General features: G+C 27.2%; 1 protein-coding gene across 1 annotated transcript in view; it reads left to right on the top strand.

Annotated features, from left to right (window-relative positions):
• LOC123296089 (dachshund homolog 1-like) overlaps positions 1-18,470 on the top strand; it is a 305,838-nt gene that overhangs the window by 140,774 nt on the left and 146,594 nt on the right. The window contains exon 4 of the mRNA XM_044877550.1: positions 16,740-16,947. Within this exon, the coding sequence (XP_044733485.1) occupies positions 16,740-16,947 (208 nt within the window). The remainder of the gene's footprint in view (positions 1-16,739; positions 16,948-18,470) is intronic.

The raw sequence follows: 18,470 nt of genomic DNA on the forward strand, positions 1-18,470 counted from the left end.
ACAAAAATCATAAACCAAATGCTCAAACATTAAATTCCGATAATGACATATCCACAGATATAGAGATACTTTGAACCTAACTTTTTAATTAAAACATATAATTTTAATTAAACTAATAAATATATCTGAAACAAAAATAAAAAGTTTAATATTACGGACATTGACAGATAAAACTGGGATTATTATTATTTAGAGTATTACTATATATATACTACAACAATCTTATTGCAAGCATACAGAAAGTTAATAAATATAATAAAAATTTATAACATCAATTGCAATAAAATAATATAAATAAATAAAAATAGTGTTACTAAAATAATAAAAGATACCATTTGGTTTGGTCAGTCTTAGTCTGTCCAACAACAAGCAAGTTAATCAAACAACACTTACAGATAAAATAAAGACATAAAACACCAGCAATAGACAAAGATAGATGAACTATTAAAGAAAAAGAAATGTAATAATACGGCTGAAGAAGATAAATAAATATACCATGTGTTTATTTCAAAAATAAATATTTAAGTGTAAAAGAAAAGAAAATTTTGTCTTTTGCCTATCTGCTTTATAATATGTTAATCGGTTAATACCTCAACTTTACAATCAATCATTCAGAAGGAAAATAAACAAAATCAAAAATTTTCACATTGTCACAAACTCACGGCTTATAGTAATCGGTTTTCCATTAAGCATGTCCCAACTTTAAACTGAAATAATTTGTCTATGAGATATTTTTAGATGTTGTTCATCCCAAAGAGTATCTTATAAAGCAATATAATATGTAATGTTGAATAATGTATGCAAATTATTAAACTTTGTTAAACGCTTTTTAAAAATATTTTAAGATACATTGCAACTTATTTAATTCAAGTTTCGGAACTCTTAACGAAAAAATTTTTTTTTAATTACAAATAAAATATTTTCATCCTGTATAATTTGTTTAGCTTATTATAACTAAGAAATAACTTCAAGTGTTAATATGATTTTGTTGGTAGTATTGCAGTTTAACATCGTTTAATAATTCTTGTGGTATGAGCAAAAAAGGGCGAAGGAAGTAATGAAATAAAGTATACGGGAAGATTGTCTTCTAATAAAGTAGTGTGAATCACAGAATCATTAAGTGTAAATTGATGTCGTCCATACTGACAAACTGTAAGAGGGGTATTAAGTCATAAAAGCACAAATATACAGTTTAGTTGTCTACACAGACCTAATGTATTTACAGATGTTTTTATTACCAACAGCTCTGATTTAATGTATACTTTTGGAGTCATTTATATGTCTAAATGTCGTAATTCGAAATGAAATGTGTTAATACTACTGAAGCAAAACAAAAATTGTATAACAGTTAGTTGGTACAAATAGTAAGAAAAATTTTTTACCAAATAAATTTCCGATTTTCCAAAAATGTTTACTACAAAGTATTTATCATCGCGGAGCTGATTTCAAATCATACCTCTATGAACCAAAATTTAGAATTTAATTTTTAAATATGATTTTTTTAAATTTTATTCAAGCCGTATCTCATTGTCAATCGTTTAGAAATTAAGTGTTCATAAAGGACTTTAATATTATGTTTAAAAAATTGCATTCAATTCGTGTTGCGTGCATTTTTTAAGATTTGACGAATTTTTAATGCTAAAGTGTTATGACTTTTGTAAATCCACAATTATTATCCTTCAACTTATAATTTACTACAATCTTGAAAAAAAAGAAGAATCTTATCACTCAAAGGCTTTTATATTGAATAATAATAAAAAAAATAAAATAAAATAAAAGATATATACGATTATATACTTAAAAGTAATTTTCTATTATTAACTATTTAATTTGGTATCAATATATTTATAGGTATAAAAATATGATGGTCACTTTTTGGTTCAAAAACTATAATGTATCATTCAATACGACGTATAAAACACAGAGAGTTTTAAAAACATTGATGGTGGAATTTTATGCGTCCATATGGATGGCAAAGCATTCTCATTTTATATTTAAATAAATATATTTCTTTCTCATTTCATGTTTTTGATAATAAAAATTACGACCATAGTGCTTCGTCACTTACTGTCGAGATTTGAATCATTCTCAATTTAAAGATCGATTCATGCTTTTCGATCCTAGGAATGTTTTGAATTTTTTGATTTCGTATATTTTTGTGATTCTAAAAAACTACCTTTACGGTTTTTAGCTTTGAATATAATCTAAAAGTTTTATCATGTGTTCTGTGAATGTGATATTCGAGTATTTAGCTACGAGAAGCTCATTTTTTTATTGTATAGGTATCGATGATGTTGTAATATAAAAACAACAAATCGCAGAAAAGTGTGGGGAGATTCAAATTTCGAAGCACTATAATAGGAATTTTTTTAATTTAAATTTTAGTTTATTTGACAATTTAAAAATTTTTAACTCCCCGGTAATAATAAATAATAATAATAATAATGATGGGGCCCATCCTTCATTTTTTAGACATCCATCTATAAGAGTGGCCCCCCACATCATTATTTTTAATATTTATTATTTCAAACAACATGTGAAGTCGGTTACTTTGTTCTTCTTCAAGAGACGACTTTGTGTTCAGTTTACCGCCAAACTAATTGATCAGGCTGCAACGTCCCAGTCAGTATTCAAACGATTGCGCTGGAATATCTCGCTCGGCTACTGATCCGCTGTGAAAGTTGTTTCAATTACAATAACTTCCAAATACTCTCCAGTATCAGGAAGCTATTGTAATTGAAATTTTGATTCAACATATCCTTAAGTTTCATAGTCAGGATAATGTATTAACATAACTTTCAGGCTGATTCCTTTCTGTGTATTTCTTTAAGGAAATATCATCCCGATATTGCGTTTCACAACGATATTGGATCGTATTTTTTCAGATTGAATATTTCACACACCCTATGTAGATTATAGTCCAGTCTGGTACTGTCTATTGAAATGCCATAAATTCCATTATGATTGGTGTTGTATTATAACTAAATTATATACCTTATATAATTTTTAATAAATACTAGTATAATATTTTTATTTTTTTTTATTTCAGTTTTTGTGCTGTGGTCGTCAATTTAAAATTTGAAATGGAAAAACGTTTCATTTATTTGATTGTTATAATAATATTGTGAAATAAGTATATATATTATTGAATTTAAAACTATTATTATAACAAAGATGGATGTATATTATTAATGAGAGATATGTTTATATTTTTTATATTTTTGTTGTTGCTGTAATTTATTATGTTGTCTGAATGTGTACTGTACATTTTATAAATTTTAATAGTACAAACTTAAGTGAAATGGAAAAAATTTTATCCTACTATATCTAATGAATTTTATAATATGAAAACATTAAACCTATAAAACTCCTTTTATAAAATTTTGGGACTAGACTATTATTTATTTATCAAAAATTCATTATAAATATGGTGGGAGCGCAAATAAATGTATATATTTCCAGACATGGAAATCGTTAATTCTGAAAATGAATAATCAAATAAACTTATTAAATTATTCTATTGCCATTGGTCCTTGATATGTTTGATAAATTTCGAGTTAATCTGACGTTTTGAAGGGGGTCAAAACCATGTTCAAAGATTCCGTTACACACTGTCATACTATACTAAAAAACATAGGAAGCTAATAAAAGCGTGTTAAATGAAAAGAAAGGCAACTAATAAAGACATCAGCTAGTAAAGAAATTCAGTAGTTTAGAGGCAAAAGATAAAATGCTAGAAGTCTTGAATAACAAGCACAAAAGGGCCAGTATTTGACATCTGACCATTTACAAGTTTTTGTCTTGTATTTATGATCATCCTATATTTCGCACATATGATGTGAACATTGCATTGCACATATTATAGAATACTAAATAGATGCATTTCTAAACATATCTATCCGAACATCATATGTTTGTTTGGAATATTATGTTGATATAATGATGATGTGAACAGTATTGTTTCCTGAAGAGCCTAAAGCTTCATTCTATGATTATTATAATACCTACAATCATTATTATTACTCCTCCTGTATTGAAATGTGTGCAATGCAGCCAGATTTGTGTGTGCAACCAGAATGTACCACACTATATTCTCGAATATTGTATTATTGTAATATAACACAAATTTAAGTCTAGGGCTAAGTGTGGTATTTGACAATTATTTTCGAACAGTTGAAAATTTAAGAAGCTTTTCTCAAGGTTGGACCATTTGTTATTTTCGAACAAAACTTCTTTAATTTTTTAATTAATTTTGTATTCAAATATTTTCGCATTTTCATATATAATCCACAATTAATATTATTAATCAATAAAGTATTAGAATGGTTTCTGGAAACTATTTGAGACAATTATGTGGTATTTATAGAGCCCATAAAAAGTGATACTTGAGAGTTATTTACGATACAAGTGGAATAAGAGTTGGACATCGTAGAAGTACGTTAATAATGCGTTATCACACTTAATGAGTCATTGAGAAAACTAGAAAAACATTAGAATCATTTCGGTACTAACTTGTTATTAGTTTTGATTTTAACAGCAGGTAATTTGGCTTATTTGATTTAAAAATACGTGCGGTAATAATCTTTTTGTCCCACGCAAAATAAGTAGAGAAAATAGTTCTTATACCTTATCTTATCTTTTATGAACTTTCCAAAAAATAACAAATATTCGATTTAAATAGCTCATCAAAACGGTATTCGCAATATGGGTAAATTTGATATCTTATACATGATATTTTATATTTACAAGAATTTACAAGAGAGAGTTAGAGCAATGATGCCACGTTCAACCAAATATTTTTGGCGTCCATGATAGTATTAGAGCTGTATGCAATCATAGACTGATGAGCGGGTTGTATATGGCCGAACTATAACACAAAATTGAATTGGCTTAGCTCACGCTTTAACAATTGTATTTTTACTAACTTTTTATTTTGTCACAACTGTCAATCCCGACCGTTTTCAATCACTTGACAAAGTTTTAAAAAATTCTAGTTTTTTTGAATAATTGCTATGCAGATCACTAATTATGACAATATTTTCAAAAGACGTCTCCGGGTCACCCTCTCAAATTTTCAACTATGCTAATTTGATGGCCAAATACCCCGCCTGGCACTAGATCCATACCTACTGCCTACACGTTTCATACTTTATATCCTATATGTAGTAGAAGTATGAGTCCAATGGACTATATGTATGGACTCAAAATATAACTAACTCATCTATTGAGTATTGCTACACATCATCTGTAAATACACACCAATTCTGAGATGAGGGGACCATATATTGGTACTATTATCACAATATTACATAAATACATCATTTATGTAAATACAATAACATTCAGATAGAACATATAACATTCGATGTTATAATAATACTAGATAGACTACCTATCGACACATTTCTCTGTATATGCATTTTATTGTGCTTAAATTTTGTGTACGAAATGATATATTTCATTTAACTTTTTTTGATACAAGAACTCAGCAGCGGTAGCGGAACGAAAAAGTTTATTTCCACATATAAGAATTTTTGATATTTCTTTGTTCATTGAAATAAGGTGGTTATAAAATACATCTGAAACTTGAGAGCGGTTGCGTTTGTTGGATTTACTATGTGCAAACCCGAAACAAGTTGCGAAAAGTTCAAAGTCATTCCGTTTTATCCATTTAATTTATGATTAGACAGTTTTGTCGTTAATAACACCGCGCCATTTATTATTCTAAAAATTAAATGTGGCAGTCATTTTATCAATATGAACTAGTTTTATAACTAAAGAGTGCAATTTTGATAGGCCAACAGATGTTCAGTTGAGTTAATTAACACTATCTCTCTCAAGTTCTTCTTCATTCCTATCCAAGTTTCAGAGGAAAAGAAATTTCCCAAATGGAACTATCTTGCCACTCGTACCATTATTAATATTTGTAAAAAATTTTACCGTATTCATTATTCAAGTTCAGATTACAGTAATATTTTGTAAATATTTATATTTTCGCATGTTTTCAATTTATGGATGGCGACAATATTGACATGATAATTAATGTATTTATTTGAATATGTTATACGTCTATCACACAAGGTCATTGATAGGAAATAAATAATCATTTACGTCAATTAACTAGACTATTTCCGGTATTTAAATCTAATCAGGTAAATAGTTGTATATCATTTGAAATGAAGACTAATTAGAGAAATATGCTTATTTGTGTGTTTTGCTTTGCTATTAGAAACTGGAAAGTTTTAAATGAATCAAATAAAATAACATTTATTGGTATTTTTTTACAAGAGTAATAAAATCTTTCAATTTCCTTTACTTATAAAAATTTGTGTAAAAAAAAATAATTGAAATAATTTTAAACATTTATAATTGCTATATTTTATTCGATCGAAAATAAATCTATCAAGTTTAATTAGTGAATTATTAGTGAAATATGTCAGAGATTGTATTGTAGATTAGTGATCAGCTACAGATTAGCTTTGTATATCAAGGGGCTTGTGAAAACGATAATTTTTAATTTGTAATGAAGCAAAATCAACTACCATACTACTTCGAATTTTTACTAGCCGCCTTGTATTTTCTATTTTAGTTCATCCATAGGAATGTTTGAATCCTTGTCGATGCATATATAATAATAATTGAGCTGTAAATGCATATCTATTCTATTTATTGTACCATATAAGGATCATACTTGAGCTTAGGGGCTCTGGCCATCTATCTAATAATAATTCTAAACCTAATCTATATACGATTGTTTTGTTGTGTGAAATGAATATTTCATTCCAGATAATAATTTATTATTATTATTATTATTCATCAATAATTGTATTGTTTAAATTCAAAATCATAATATTATCTAACTAATATAATGCTTATAGTTTTAGTATAGCAGATATTCAAATAGGTTTTAACCTTTCTCTGATTATATATTCTATGTAATCAATCCCCAAATGTCTACCTACCCACTTTAGAATTTGTTCAGTTAATATGTGATTATATATGGGAGACTATTGTATCTTGGATAAAGAATTATATTTCAAACAACTATTGGATACGTGGATATGCCTAACTTTTCGTTGGTAATAGTGAGCATTTCGTGAATAGGAGCTTATACAGTAACGTGATCTATTGGTGCACAAATGAATGAAGTAGGTCAGTATTATATGAACAATTAAGCGTTTTACAATGAATTAAGTATACTTTCTTAAAAATCAGTAACGCAACTTTTTTTAAAATTAGTTAAAGTAGTATCCATGTAAAACGTATGGCTTTATCAAGGCTACAGCCTAACAGATTTAAAACAAATTGAAAAATTGAAGTATTTACTTATAACACAAATATTTTTCTCTACTAATATTAATAGAATTGAAGTACTTAACAGTTATCGATAAAATTATATATTTTTATATTTTATTAACATTTGACCCATGGTACAAGATATTCTTTTTCTAAGAACAACATTATAATGTACCTTGGATCACTCACACTGATTATATCCGAGAAGTGCTTTGTTCAATATGTTGCCTTTATGGTTAGCTCTTATGAAACAGCATTACATGATGTATGTGAAATATTAAAACCCTACAAGTTTCTCTTGTATACATCCTCTTCTTTGACCAGCCAGTAACAGTTTCGAAGTCTTATTTCATTGACTCAGATTCATTAGGTCTGGTTTTGTCTACTAAGTGGTATATGAAAAGATAATATATATAGGTAAGTTTAATTTCCTCCACATCATACTCTCAAAGCTGCTTCTCCTTTTTCAAAACTTCTACAAGGTACAAGAGTTCTCCTTACATATGTAATTTAAATATTGTCATATAATTTAATTCTAGTGTCGATAGAAACACAAATTTTCACAGTTTATAAATCTTACGATGTATCCTAAACATTATGCATATTCGCACACAAAAAAATTTCCAAAAAATTTCCAAAAAACACGTTGCCACATTCTTTTTTTTTCGAGGCACTCAAATAATTGCATTAAATCATGATAGATAACCAATTAAAATTATATTTCAATGTTGTGGTCATTAAAATTTTTTTTAAACAATTTTAAAGCGTTAATAATTCCAATACAACTATTTTATAACAATAATCATAACTCACTTAACAAATATGAACGAATGATATACGTTTCAAACCAATAAAAAGAAAACAACTTATAAAGGGCTCCGTACCAAAATACACACTTAACATAAAACAAATTTTGATTTTCAACTCAATAAATTCAAGTATTGTGTCAAAAATCGAAAAATTCGTCTGATTATCCGAATTTTAATCCAATCCAAATTAAAAATGTATACCAACAACTAGACGATACCTTTATAAAAATCGCAGATCCATTGTCGGATTCCGGTATGATTATTTTAAGAAAATCTTACCGTACTATTATTTTTACATCGGTTATTAATACGCCTGCATAGATTCAGTTAATATTAAATTGAAAAATTCCTTTTCATTCAGGTCAGGCTAATAAGAGCAATTTACCAAAATCAAACTAGAACATTACCCCGCTTTTTGAAATCGGTGAGAAAACATCTGTGACGCGTCGAGACAATGATCATCACTATTTCATCCACAAATTTATATTCTTGCTTCATTCATAGTAATTGAAATTCGCACTTGACCGACTTTTAAGTAATTAAAATTTTAGAATGATGGTATTTATATTTATTTTTTGTGTACTCAGGTAATGTTTATGTTTCTTATTGGTTTTTATCTTATTCGTGTGGTATTATTATTACAGATCAATAATAAATATTTATCTCTGTACATATACACAGAATGTGTATATTATTATATGATTTGAGCTCACAGTAGGGGTCTCGTTATAGGACCACCACCTGGGGTTTCGAACCCGTGACCTTTTACATGTTTTGCCGGCCGCTGTAACCATAATCTCCATACACATACATATATATACATACAGCTAACTCATTCTATTTCTTGGATTGCTGGTTCTGTGTGTGAGATGTGATTTCATATGTTTTTATTTACTTAAAACAAATCTGAGTAAACTTCTTATTTGTTATGTGATGAATTAAATAAAACAAATTGTAATTTGTATCTTTTATTTCTTTGTTCATTTTATTGTTGATGGTATATTTCAAATAACTTGAACATTTTAATAAAAATTAATGTTTTCTTACTATTATTTTGAAGATAGGTATAAGATATGAGGAACGAAATCCTCAAAGAACTCAAGACTCCGTGTTGTCAGATTGTCATTGAATATTCCGCCTCATCAGTTTTCATCAGCATCGTTCTTTTCATGGACATCAAAAGACGTTTGTTTCTTACTTCAAAGACTTCAGTCTGTTTTTAATTTTAAGATAAAATTTTTTCTTGCAATCAACGTTTGTAATAGATTTTTTATAAGTTAGTAGTCCTACTTAAACTTTTACAATCGACTTGAAGACAGTGACACAAAATTTTATCACATGTCGTTTTTGCAGAATTATTCCAATGACAATTGCTCGCCATGAACGATATATGACTTAATAAGGTCAAAATAAAGTAAATAATACTCAAAATAAAGTAAATAATACTCAAAATAAAGTTTATAATGTTTAAAATAATATTAAAATAGCGTTTTTTTAATTGAAAAAGTACGTAAGTGTAAAAAAAAGTGTTTTTTTACATTCCATGGTCGTTTTAGCCGATAAATTTATGCATGTGTTTATGATGGGATTTAGCCGTTTATTTTCGATGACATAACCAGTTCGTCGATATAACCGATTCTGACTGTAGTTTAATATGGTTTCCTTCCATAATTATTAACAATATGAAGTAAGTCAAAAATAATAATTTGGTCTGTAAACATATATGATTCGTCCCATAAACCCCCCTCCCTTACATTGTATTTCAATTTAAGCCTATAAAATACATATCTTATAAATAAATAAAAAACCAAAAGCTTTTCTCGTATTTATTATGAATTATCTTAAATTACTATGTGATTCTCCATGAAACATAGGCTTTATAAACCTATAACATTATGATGCCAACGATATCAAATTAAAATACACAGAACACACTCATATAAATATATAAATGGTAGGTTATAAGCAAAAAAATAATAATAACCATTAACTATTGTAATCAAATAATATTGTGCACGGATTTTAAATAAAAAACCTTTTACTTAGAAAAATAAAAAACCTTTATTGTAATAGCCATAAAGCGAGGTTTTTATTATATTTTTTAACTAAAATCCCATTTATTACGCAAACAAAATTTGGCTTCCTTGCACCTCCACCATTAAAAATGGGATGCATCCCGTATTTTCAAATCTCGCTATGGAATGACCTTTTTACTGTAACGTCTTGGGTTTTTAATACACCTGAAAAATTTAACTTCATAGACCATTGAAAAATTCCATTAGGTTCCATACATAAATCCTGTGTTTATCAAGCTAATAAAAGCGAGTTTAAGGTATTGCTATTATATGCCAATTCCAGCTTAAGACATTTATGGTATAAACTGTCAAATTTTACATCAAGTTAAAACATTTTGACATCAAGTTAAAACATTTTGAAAATGATTTTTATCCAAATGACAATCACATATTTTCGATTTTAAAGATACTACATTTTTTAGATTTTATACTAAGAAATTCAAAACTAATAAAATAGAAAGATAAAAGAAAATACTTCCATAAACAAACCCGTTTATTATATTTTTGGGTTAAAATTATTCTATAAATTTATCCAATTCCGAAACAAAAGTTTATTTGTGATATTTTCGATCATTTAAGAAAGGTTAAGCAAATTGCCAAAAATGTATAAAAATTTATTTTATCCAATTTCGATATAAGTTAGTAAAGAAGTTAGTTTAGAACCAAAAAAAAAAAATGAAATTATAGGATTCATTTAACGATTCAATGGACAGTTTTTGGAATATAGTGCAACATCCTATCTACATAGTTTTTTTTTTTTTTTTAACAAAAACGTTTATACAAATAACACTTATTAAATAACCATCTCAAATGGTAGAAACATCAGAAATAAAACACAACATGTTTCTCCATCCACCATTCAACTTTACTAAATACATACGAATAAAATTATACTATAATATGTATGTTATAGTGTAGAGGTAGACCCATATAGATATATAGTTTGATATGCCTCTGGCAAAATTTTCACGTTTTTTAATTACAATTTTTTTTCAAAATAGTTTTTTATTATGTATGTTACTAAATAAAGTTTTTTGTGTATATACAAATTTTGAATGACCAAAGGAAGTAACATTTGTGTTACATTTTAACAGATTTAGAATTATGTTACAATGAAAGCATCATTTGGTAGTTAATAAATTGTTTTAAAACGAAACAAAATTAATTTTGTTTTCCGACGATTTCATTTTTATATGATTTTTACGGTGTAATTAGGAAAGCTTGAATTTATAGAGCACATACAGTACATAAATGTTCTTTAAAAAATGATAGGCTTTATTTGCACAAGCTCGGTAGGAACGAATTACGTAAGCTCAGATCTTCTCATCGGAGGGTCTTTTGTTTTAAGATGTATGTTATTTTGTTCTGAAAATATGTCAGTATTGGTCTTATGACAACGATTTCATGTTCTAGTGTTGAAAAATGCTGAAATCCTATTAATAAATGCAAGGGATCGAAATTTTTAACTAAAATCAAGAACCATCAAGATGCGTGGTGAATGGAAGGAAACGAAAACGAGTGAAGATTATTTACATAATAAAGTCAAATGTAATAACTTAAATTTTGGATGTTAATTTTTGATTTATTTCAGATTGGATCATTTTATTTGCATACATGCATACAGTCTGATAAAATAATATCAAAAAATACTAACGAAGAGTTTCATTTAATAAATTAAAATTTAAATCACAGACCATAATTTACTTTGAAATGGTGTATAATCTAACTTTCTGACAGTTTCTGCATATGTCAGTTAAAAAAAAAAAACTACATAAGTGGGTATAATTTTAATATCATTCTAATATTTTTCTGCAAATTTATAAAACAGCGAAAGATTGAAATACGAAATTAACATGACATAGAGCTGAACAACCCAACTTAACGCCCAATTACTTATTCCAAAAATTTCTTGTATATTCACTGTCCAACGAAGATGTCGCTGATTCTCAAACATCTTAAACTTACTAGTTAATCAATACATCAGTATTTGTTATTGATTAATTCTATTAGGAAGGCACATCTAATTCTTTTTGATGTGTTTTTTATGCTGGATTTAAATGAAATGATCAATTTCTTGCAAATTATCCTTGCAAATTTTACTCTTTCAATTCGGAATAATTTATTATTTTATTGAATTATTTCCTTTGTATCATTTTTAATTTTCTTTTTCGTCTCAAGGTGTATAATTAGCACCCCTGAAGCAACGATAAGATAATATTTCATATAAACAAAGTAAAAATAAATACATGGTGATCCAAGATTTTACTTCATCAAATGGTAGATTGCGTTAAAATAAAGATAATTTTCCCTACACTTCTAGCAGGAAGGTGTACTTTTCTAGATACAGGGTGTTGAAGTTTTGGAAGAAAAATGATATTTTTGTGAATATTTCCTGATACGTAAGAATAGAAATTCGACAGTACTTTTTGCAAATACATTGAAGATATGTAATTAATAGGACCATTGCATTATCTTTATGCTAGAGTTTTTTGTTCCTAATTTCCAATTTTTCTTAGCAGCCCCTTTCCAAATATTATTATTTTAACGTTAATGATTAATGTTTAAACGTTATCTATCATTTGATGAAGTCTGGCAGATATAACTTGGACCATTCTGTAAATATATTTATAAATTTAAACGTGTAAATGTTTTTCTAAATAAAATTTGTTGTTTGTCAACACAACATGACTAACTAACACTCAGTTACGAACGACATTGTGGAAGATGTCATTTTATAATCGTCATTAGTTCAGTTCAAAAAGAATATGTCCAAGGGGGAAACAGAAGGTGGTTTTTAACTGTATATAGACAGTGACTTTAAAACATAGAATACAAACATACACACGTCAACGTTAACGGTGTATATAATGATAATATTGCAATGACAGAGGGCGCAGCGTGTATGATTGATGAGCAAGTAACGAACTCATCATCTTCACAAGAATCTTCTTCTCTTTCCCCACGCATATCCCCTATGTTATATAAATAGACTGTGTAACAAGGAGTACATTACTATCATTATAAATGATAAACGAAAAATGATAATTATAATATTAAATAAAATAAATTAGAGATTTTCCTCTAAATCGAAACAGTAAAAAAATTTCAATGGGTGGTCGCTGCTTTTGCAGGTGCTAATTATGTCACAAACGTTAACATTTTTCATATATTCATTGAATTTTTATTATTACGCTATGTAAACTTCTTTTTTTTTTATCTTGCAACCGGTGGTTGCAACATTAAACGCGTTATAACTCCATAAATATTAATTTTAGAAAAAAATATTTAGAGTAAATGTTTTAGGAAATTTGTAGATATAAAAATTAAGTTATTATCATTTTCTTATTTGAACTAATATTAGAAGACATATCGATCAAATAGTCAATAAGTAAAACGTCATAGTCGTATAAGTCATAAACGGTTAGTGAAACCAAAAAAATTGTTTCACTAAAAAGGTAGATAATTAATTATTTACAATTAAGGTTTTTTTTTTGGTATAAAGTGCACGGTTATGAAGATATAGCAATAAACGGTTTTATTTAAAATGGAGGCACTTCCCCCGCATATTTTTGTAAGGATTTTGTGCATTTACATTCAGTAGGTACGTGATACTGAAGTTATTTAAATAATAAAAGAACTACTGTAATTTAGTGCATAATGGGCAAGAGTAACTAGCTTCTATATAACCTGTATTAATAGTTATCTCGTTAGAATTTTGATAAACAGGATTAAAATCTAAGAAGGGAATTCGCTGACAGTTTTTTGATACAATTGACCAATGATGAGATAAGCTAAATTGCAAGTCCAATGCTAGTACCTATACTTTTCGGCCTCTCAGTATATCAAGAATTGAGGTAAAGTCTGAGAGCGTCTGTTTAATGAAATATATTTAAAAAAAAATTGAGCACTTAGCCCGCATATGTGTAACAGTTTTACAATTGGTTTATGTTTCAAAATCGAAAAAAATAAACTAATATATGGATTTTTTAATTTAATTATCACAGTATTTTTGAATTCATCTGACGAATATTTGATGTAATGTCAATCATAGATGAATAATATCAGAAATAATATTTTGTTTTAATTAAAAATCTAACATTAAAAAAAACATAAATATCGTATTAGTTTTCAAACAACAAAAATTAAACACCGCCCAAAAAAATAAAAAAAAATAAAAATTATAATGTTTTTAAAAATATAATGTTTTTTTTTTTCCAAAAGAATGTTAATTGATATAAACATAATAATATTTTGTAACTACAAATTTATTTTCATATTTATTATATTTTGACATACAAAAATGTGTATCACTTTGAAATGACAAATTTTAAATGATTATAGCAAAAAAAAAAAAAAATTATATACTACCCATTAATACATGGAATAAATTACATTTAGAACTTACATTGGATATATCTTTCTTAAATGTCCTTTGTCCTAAGTTCTGTTGTATCACAAAAAAATTCAAAGGAAAATGCTTACGTAAAAGTGATTAAAATTGTTATAAATGCGTTATTGTTTCTGCTATTCGTTTTGTGCGTTGTCATGGTAGAGACAATAAAAACGATGCCAGCGCTTCCAGTGAAAAGTTTTAGCGTTAAAGGAGGCTGTTGTGACTAATTTGCAATTCTTAACATGTTAATGTTATAGTAAATGTCGAATTAAAATTATTGAAAAATACTTATTAATTAAACTTAATGCATAAAATATTGTGAAAATAAGAAGTCAAATTGCACTAATATTATTTTTGAAATGTTAATTATCATAATTATTTTTTTAAATTTGTGAGACAATAATATTCAATTTTCAATGTAAGTCATAAATGCAATCCATACAATTATATATGCATCCATACAATTCTATCATTAAAGTAGTAGGTATCGTTACCATGGAAACGCCTCCAATAAAACTCATACCCGGTGCGAATATAAAGAAAAAATGAATACTATTTATTCCACCAACAGAATAACTTTCAAGCTCCGAAGTAGTTTCTTTTTTCAAACAAGTTTCTATAAAAAAATTTTGAATTTATCGTAGAAGACGAGTAAAACGCGATCGAAAAGTTGCATGTGTATTATTTTTGATTAAGAATGAACACAATTTAAATCACAATTAACATTGATTCTGTACGTAGTACTTTTCTTGCACATTATATGAGTTGTTGTGAACTCAATAAAAATGATTTTCTCAACAAGTTTCCTGAATCAGGTATACGTGTTTTAGAAAGATATTGATTATTGCAATCATTTATTTTAAATGAATTCTTTCTCAAGTATATGTATATGGGAGGAGGCGTGTTTTATGAATAATAATTACTATTTTGTTAAAAATATTATTTAAATGTTTTTATCATTTATATAACCATAACAACAACAATATTTGCAATTATTATTATTGGAACATTTATCTATTTAATTAACAACAGTATTTGTAATTATGATTTAGACCGTGAGACCACAATCATTCGAAATTTCCATGATATACCTTTTCAAAATTTGATAAAGTTAATTTGGCTCGAGTATCGAATTTATGGAAATCCAGTATTTTCTTGTTGTTAAACGATTATTGTCTTTTGCGTTGAAAAATATATGGCGTATTATCAAACTTTGCTTAAACAATTCTCTAAAAAGGTAGACAGAATCATGCAAATTTTAGTTCATTATGAGCTTCCGATATATTATTAGAACATTTATCTATTGAATTAGAAATTGATTATTATTAATAATCGTTATTGAATCGCTTGTCTCTTATAGAAAGTTAATTTTATTGTTAATTAATAATGTCCTATTGTCGATATAAAAATAAATTATACATTGATTTTAATATATAGAAATCGATATAATAAAATTAACTTTTATGATTTTATGAATACAAAAAAGGAAATTGTATAGTTATTAATTAGATATATTTTTTATATAATAATCGTTTCTTTATTGGTAATAAATTTTTACTTTAAATTAGTAGAAATACAATTTTTTTAATGATATATCAAAAATAATCCAAATAGATTTTTAGTATAAATCAAGTTAATTGTTCAATAATTATTACTTTCATATTTTGTATGATTTTTAGTGATAGAAATGGTTATTCATGAAAAAAATTAAGTACATATTCATAATTCCAAGAAACAGTATTATTATAAGTCACATTTTAGCCCACTAATTTTGTCAATAAGTACGCTGGTAGTTTTTACGAGACATTAAATCCAAAAACAGAAATCATTAATTTTTTTGTTTTTCGCCAATCATAATTCCTTGAGGATATGTATCAATTTGCAATTTGACTTTACCTGTAAAATTTATTATTTAGGGAACTGTTAATATTCTTACGTTTTTTTAAAGGAAGACAATTTTGTCTAAAATTGATTTCCTTATTTTTTCATTTTAAAAGATCACACTTGTTTTTCGACTATTTTTGTCAACAAAGATATTGACCAAAATTGGAAATCATATTCGCAAATAAACATACTTTCTTTAGCCTGTACAGACCATGTTTTTATTTTATTTTCCGAGCTATAATACTAAACATCGATTCAATATTGCTTTATTTTATTTTGCAGATATGTCAAGAATGGAAAAATCACCATTACTAGCAAATGGTTACAATCACCCGCCACATCTAAGTCATATGCAATTTATGCAATTACCACATCCGGCCGCTGCACATTCAGCATTACTGTCACCGGGTATGCCACATGGATTAGGACGTCCTGACGGTTCAGTAATTAAAAATCAAGGAATGCCACCTGCCATGGAAGCAATTGCAAGGTATTTATTGATTCTTAATTCTTAAAAAAATTTATTGTGTGAAATGTATTTGAGAAAGACTATGAGGATACTATAAATATTTAGCAAACAACACTCAGCTTTGCCTCTTTAAATGCTAGCTAGTGAACCTTAAAAAACGTTTGTTAAACAATTATTAAAATTCAATACTTAACAGAAGTTTCAAATAGTTTCCATCGTGATTTAAAAATCTTCTGTGACAGATTCAGCAAATATATAGAGGGTCGCATTTAAGATGAAGACACTTTATCTTAAATGCAATACATTATACGAGATAGCTGCATGTTTTTCTAAGAATTCGTGTAATTTTTTGGCTTTACATACTATACCAAGTATTGTTTAATTACTATTACCAGAGCTTAGTTAAACTATTTAAATTAAATTCAAGACATTCTTGAATTCCGATTTTTGATTGTATTATTTCACGTTTTTAGATGACCTAGTTTACTAAAACTGAAAGAAAAACAGAAAAGTATTTGAAAATCTATATCAAGAAAAGAAACCTCGTAAAGTCTAATATAAATAATAGAAACGCAAGGATGCGTATACAATCCAATGTTATTTCTTTATCCACACTTTTATTTATTAATGGGTGAACTACACTACACCACGGTGGTTAAAAAAGTCAAGTGTAATATGTTGCCCTCTGTGTAATACATAACACAACCATGTAAGTCACTCACACTCTCTTTAAGAGTTTATATATGACTTCTTATATGTTTTTTCCCTCTGTGAGTGTCTTAAGCTGCTTATCGAATTGAATTCATTTGGCCTCCTCTTTATTTCTTAATAACTTTTCGTTTGTTTTTTTTTCTTTATTTTTAATACAATCCAATTTTCATCTTATTAACGCGGCTTTTCAGTAATAGAATACAATTTATTTAATGGTATAGTTGTAATGGTATTTATTTTTTTATTTTTTTTTTTTCATTTAATTTCGTAACTATTACGTAATGTGCGTATATGATAGCTATGTTTTAGTTTGTTAAGTACTTAAGTACTTAATTTTATTAAAGTATTAATGCGTTTCTAGTGCGTAATGTCTATTTTACTGGTCGAACTGAAATTACAAATGGTATTCTAAACTTTAAACACTGTAATTGTTTTATAAAACACTGTCTTGACACTTTTAACATGGATTCGTAAATATTGTTCAAATTTTCCTGACTAAGGATGACTACAGGAGCACCAGGGAAATTTTGGGTAAAAGGATTTTCAAACCGTTTTCTCACAGTTAATACATCAGACATTTTTTGGAACGTGTAGTTACTCCAGTTGCTAGCATAAGCACAAACAAGAGAACATATTTTTAAAGTCTGTAATAGATTTATGCCTTACTCCATTTACAACTTGATTTCGTTTGGAAAAATTAAAAAATTCGGGCATCTAAGTCAATTCCAGTTCGAATTTGCGATACCTAATGCCCTTTGAATCAATCCCATTCATTCAAGTTTTTCTTACTTAAATTTTTGAGATTAATTCCAAAGTCCTTCATGATTTCATCC

This window comes from Chrysoperla carnea, chromosome 3 (genome assembly GCF_905475395.1).
Source record: "Chrysoperla carnea chromosome 3, inChrCarn1.1, whole genome shotgun sequence".
NCBI lineage: Eukaryota > Metazoa > Arthropoda > Insecta > Neuroptera > Chrysopidae > Chrysoperla > Chrysoperla carnea.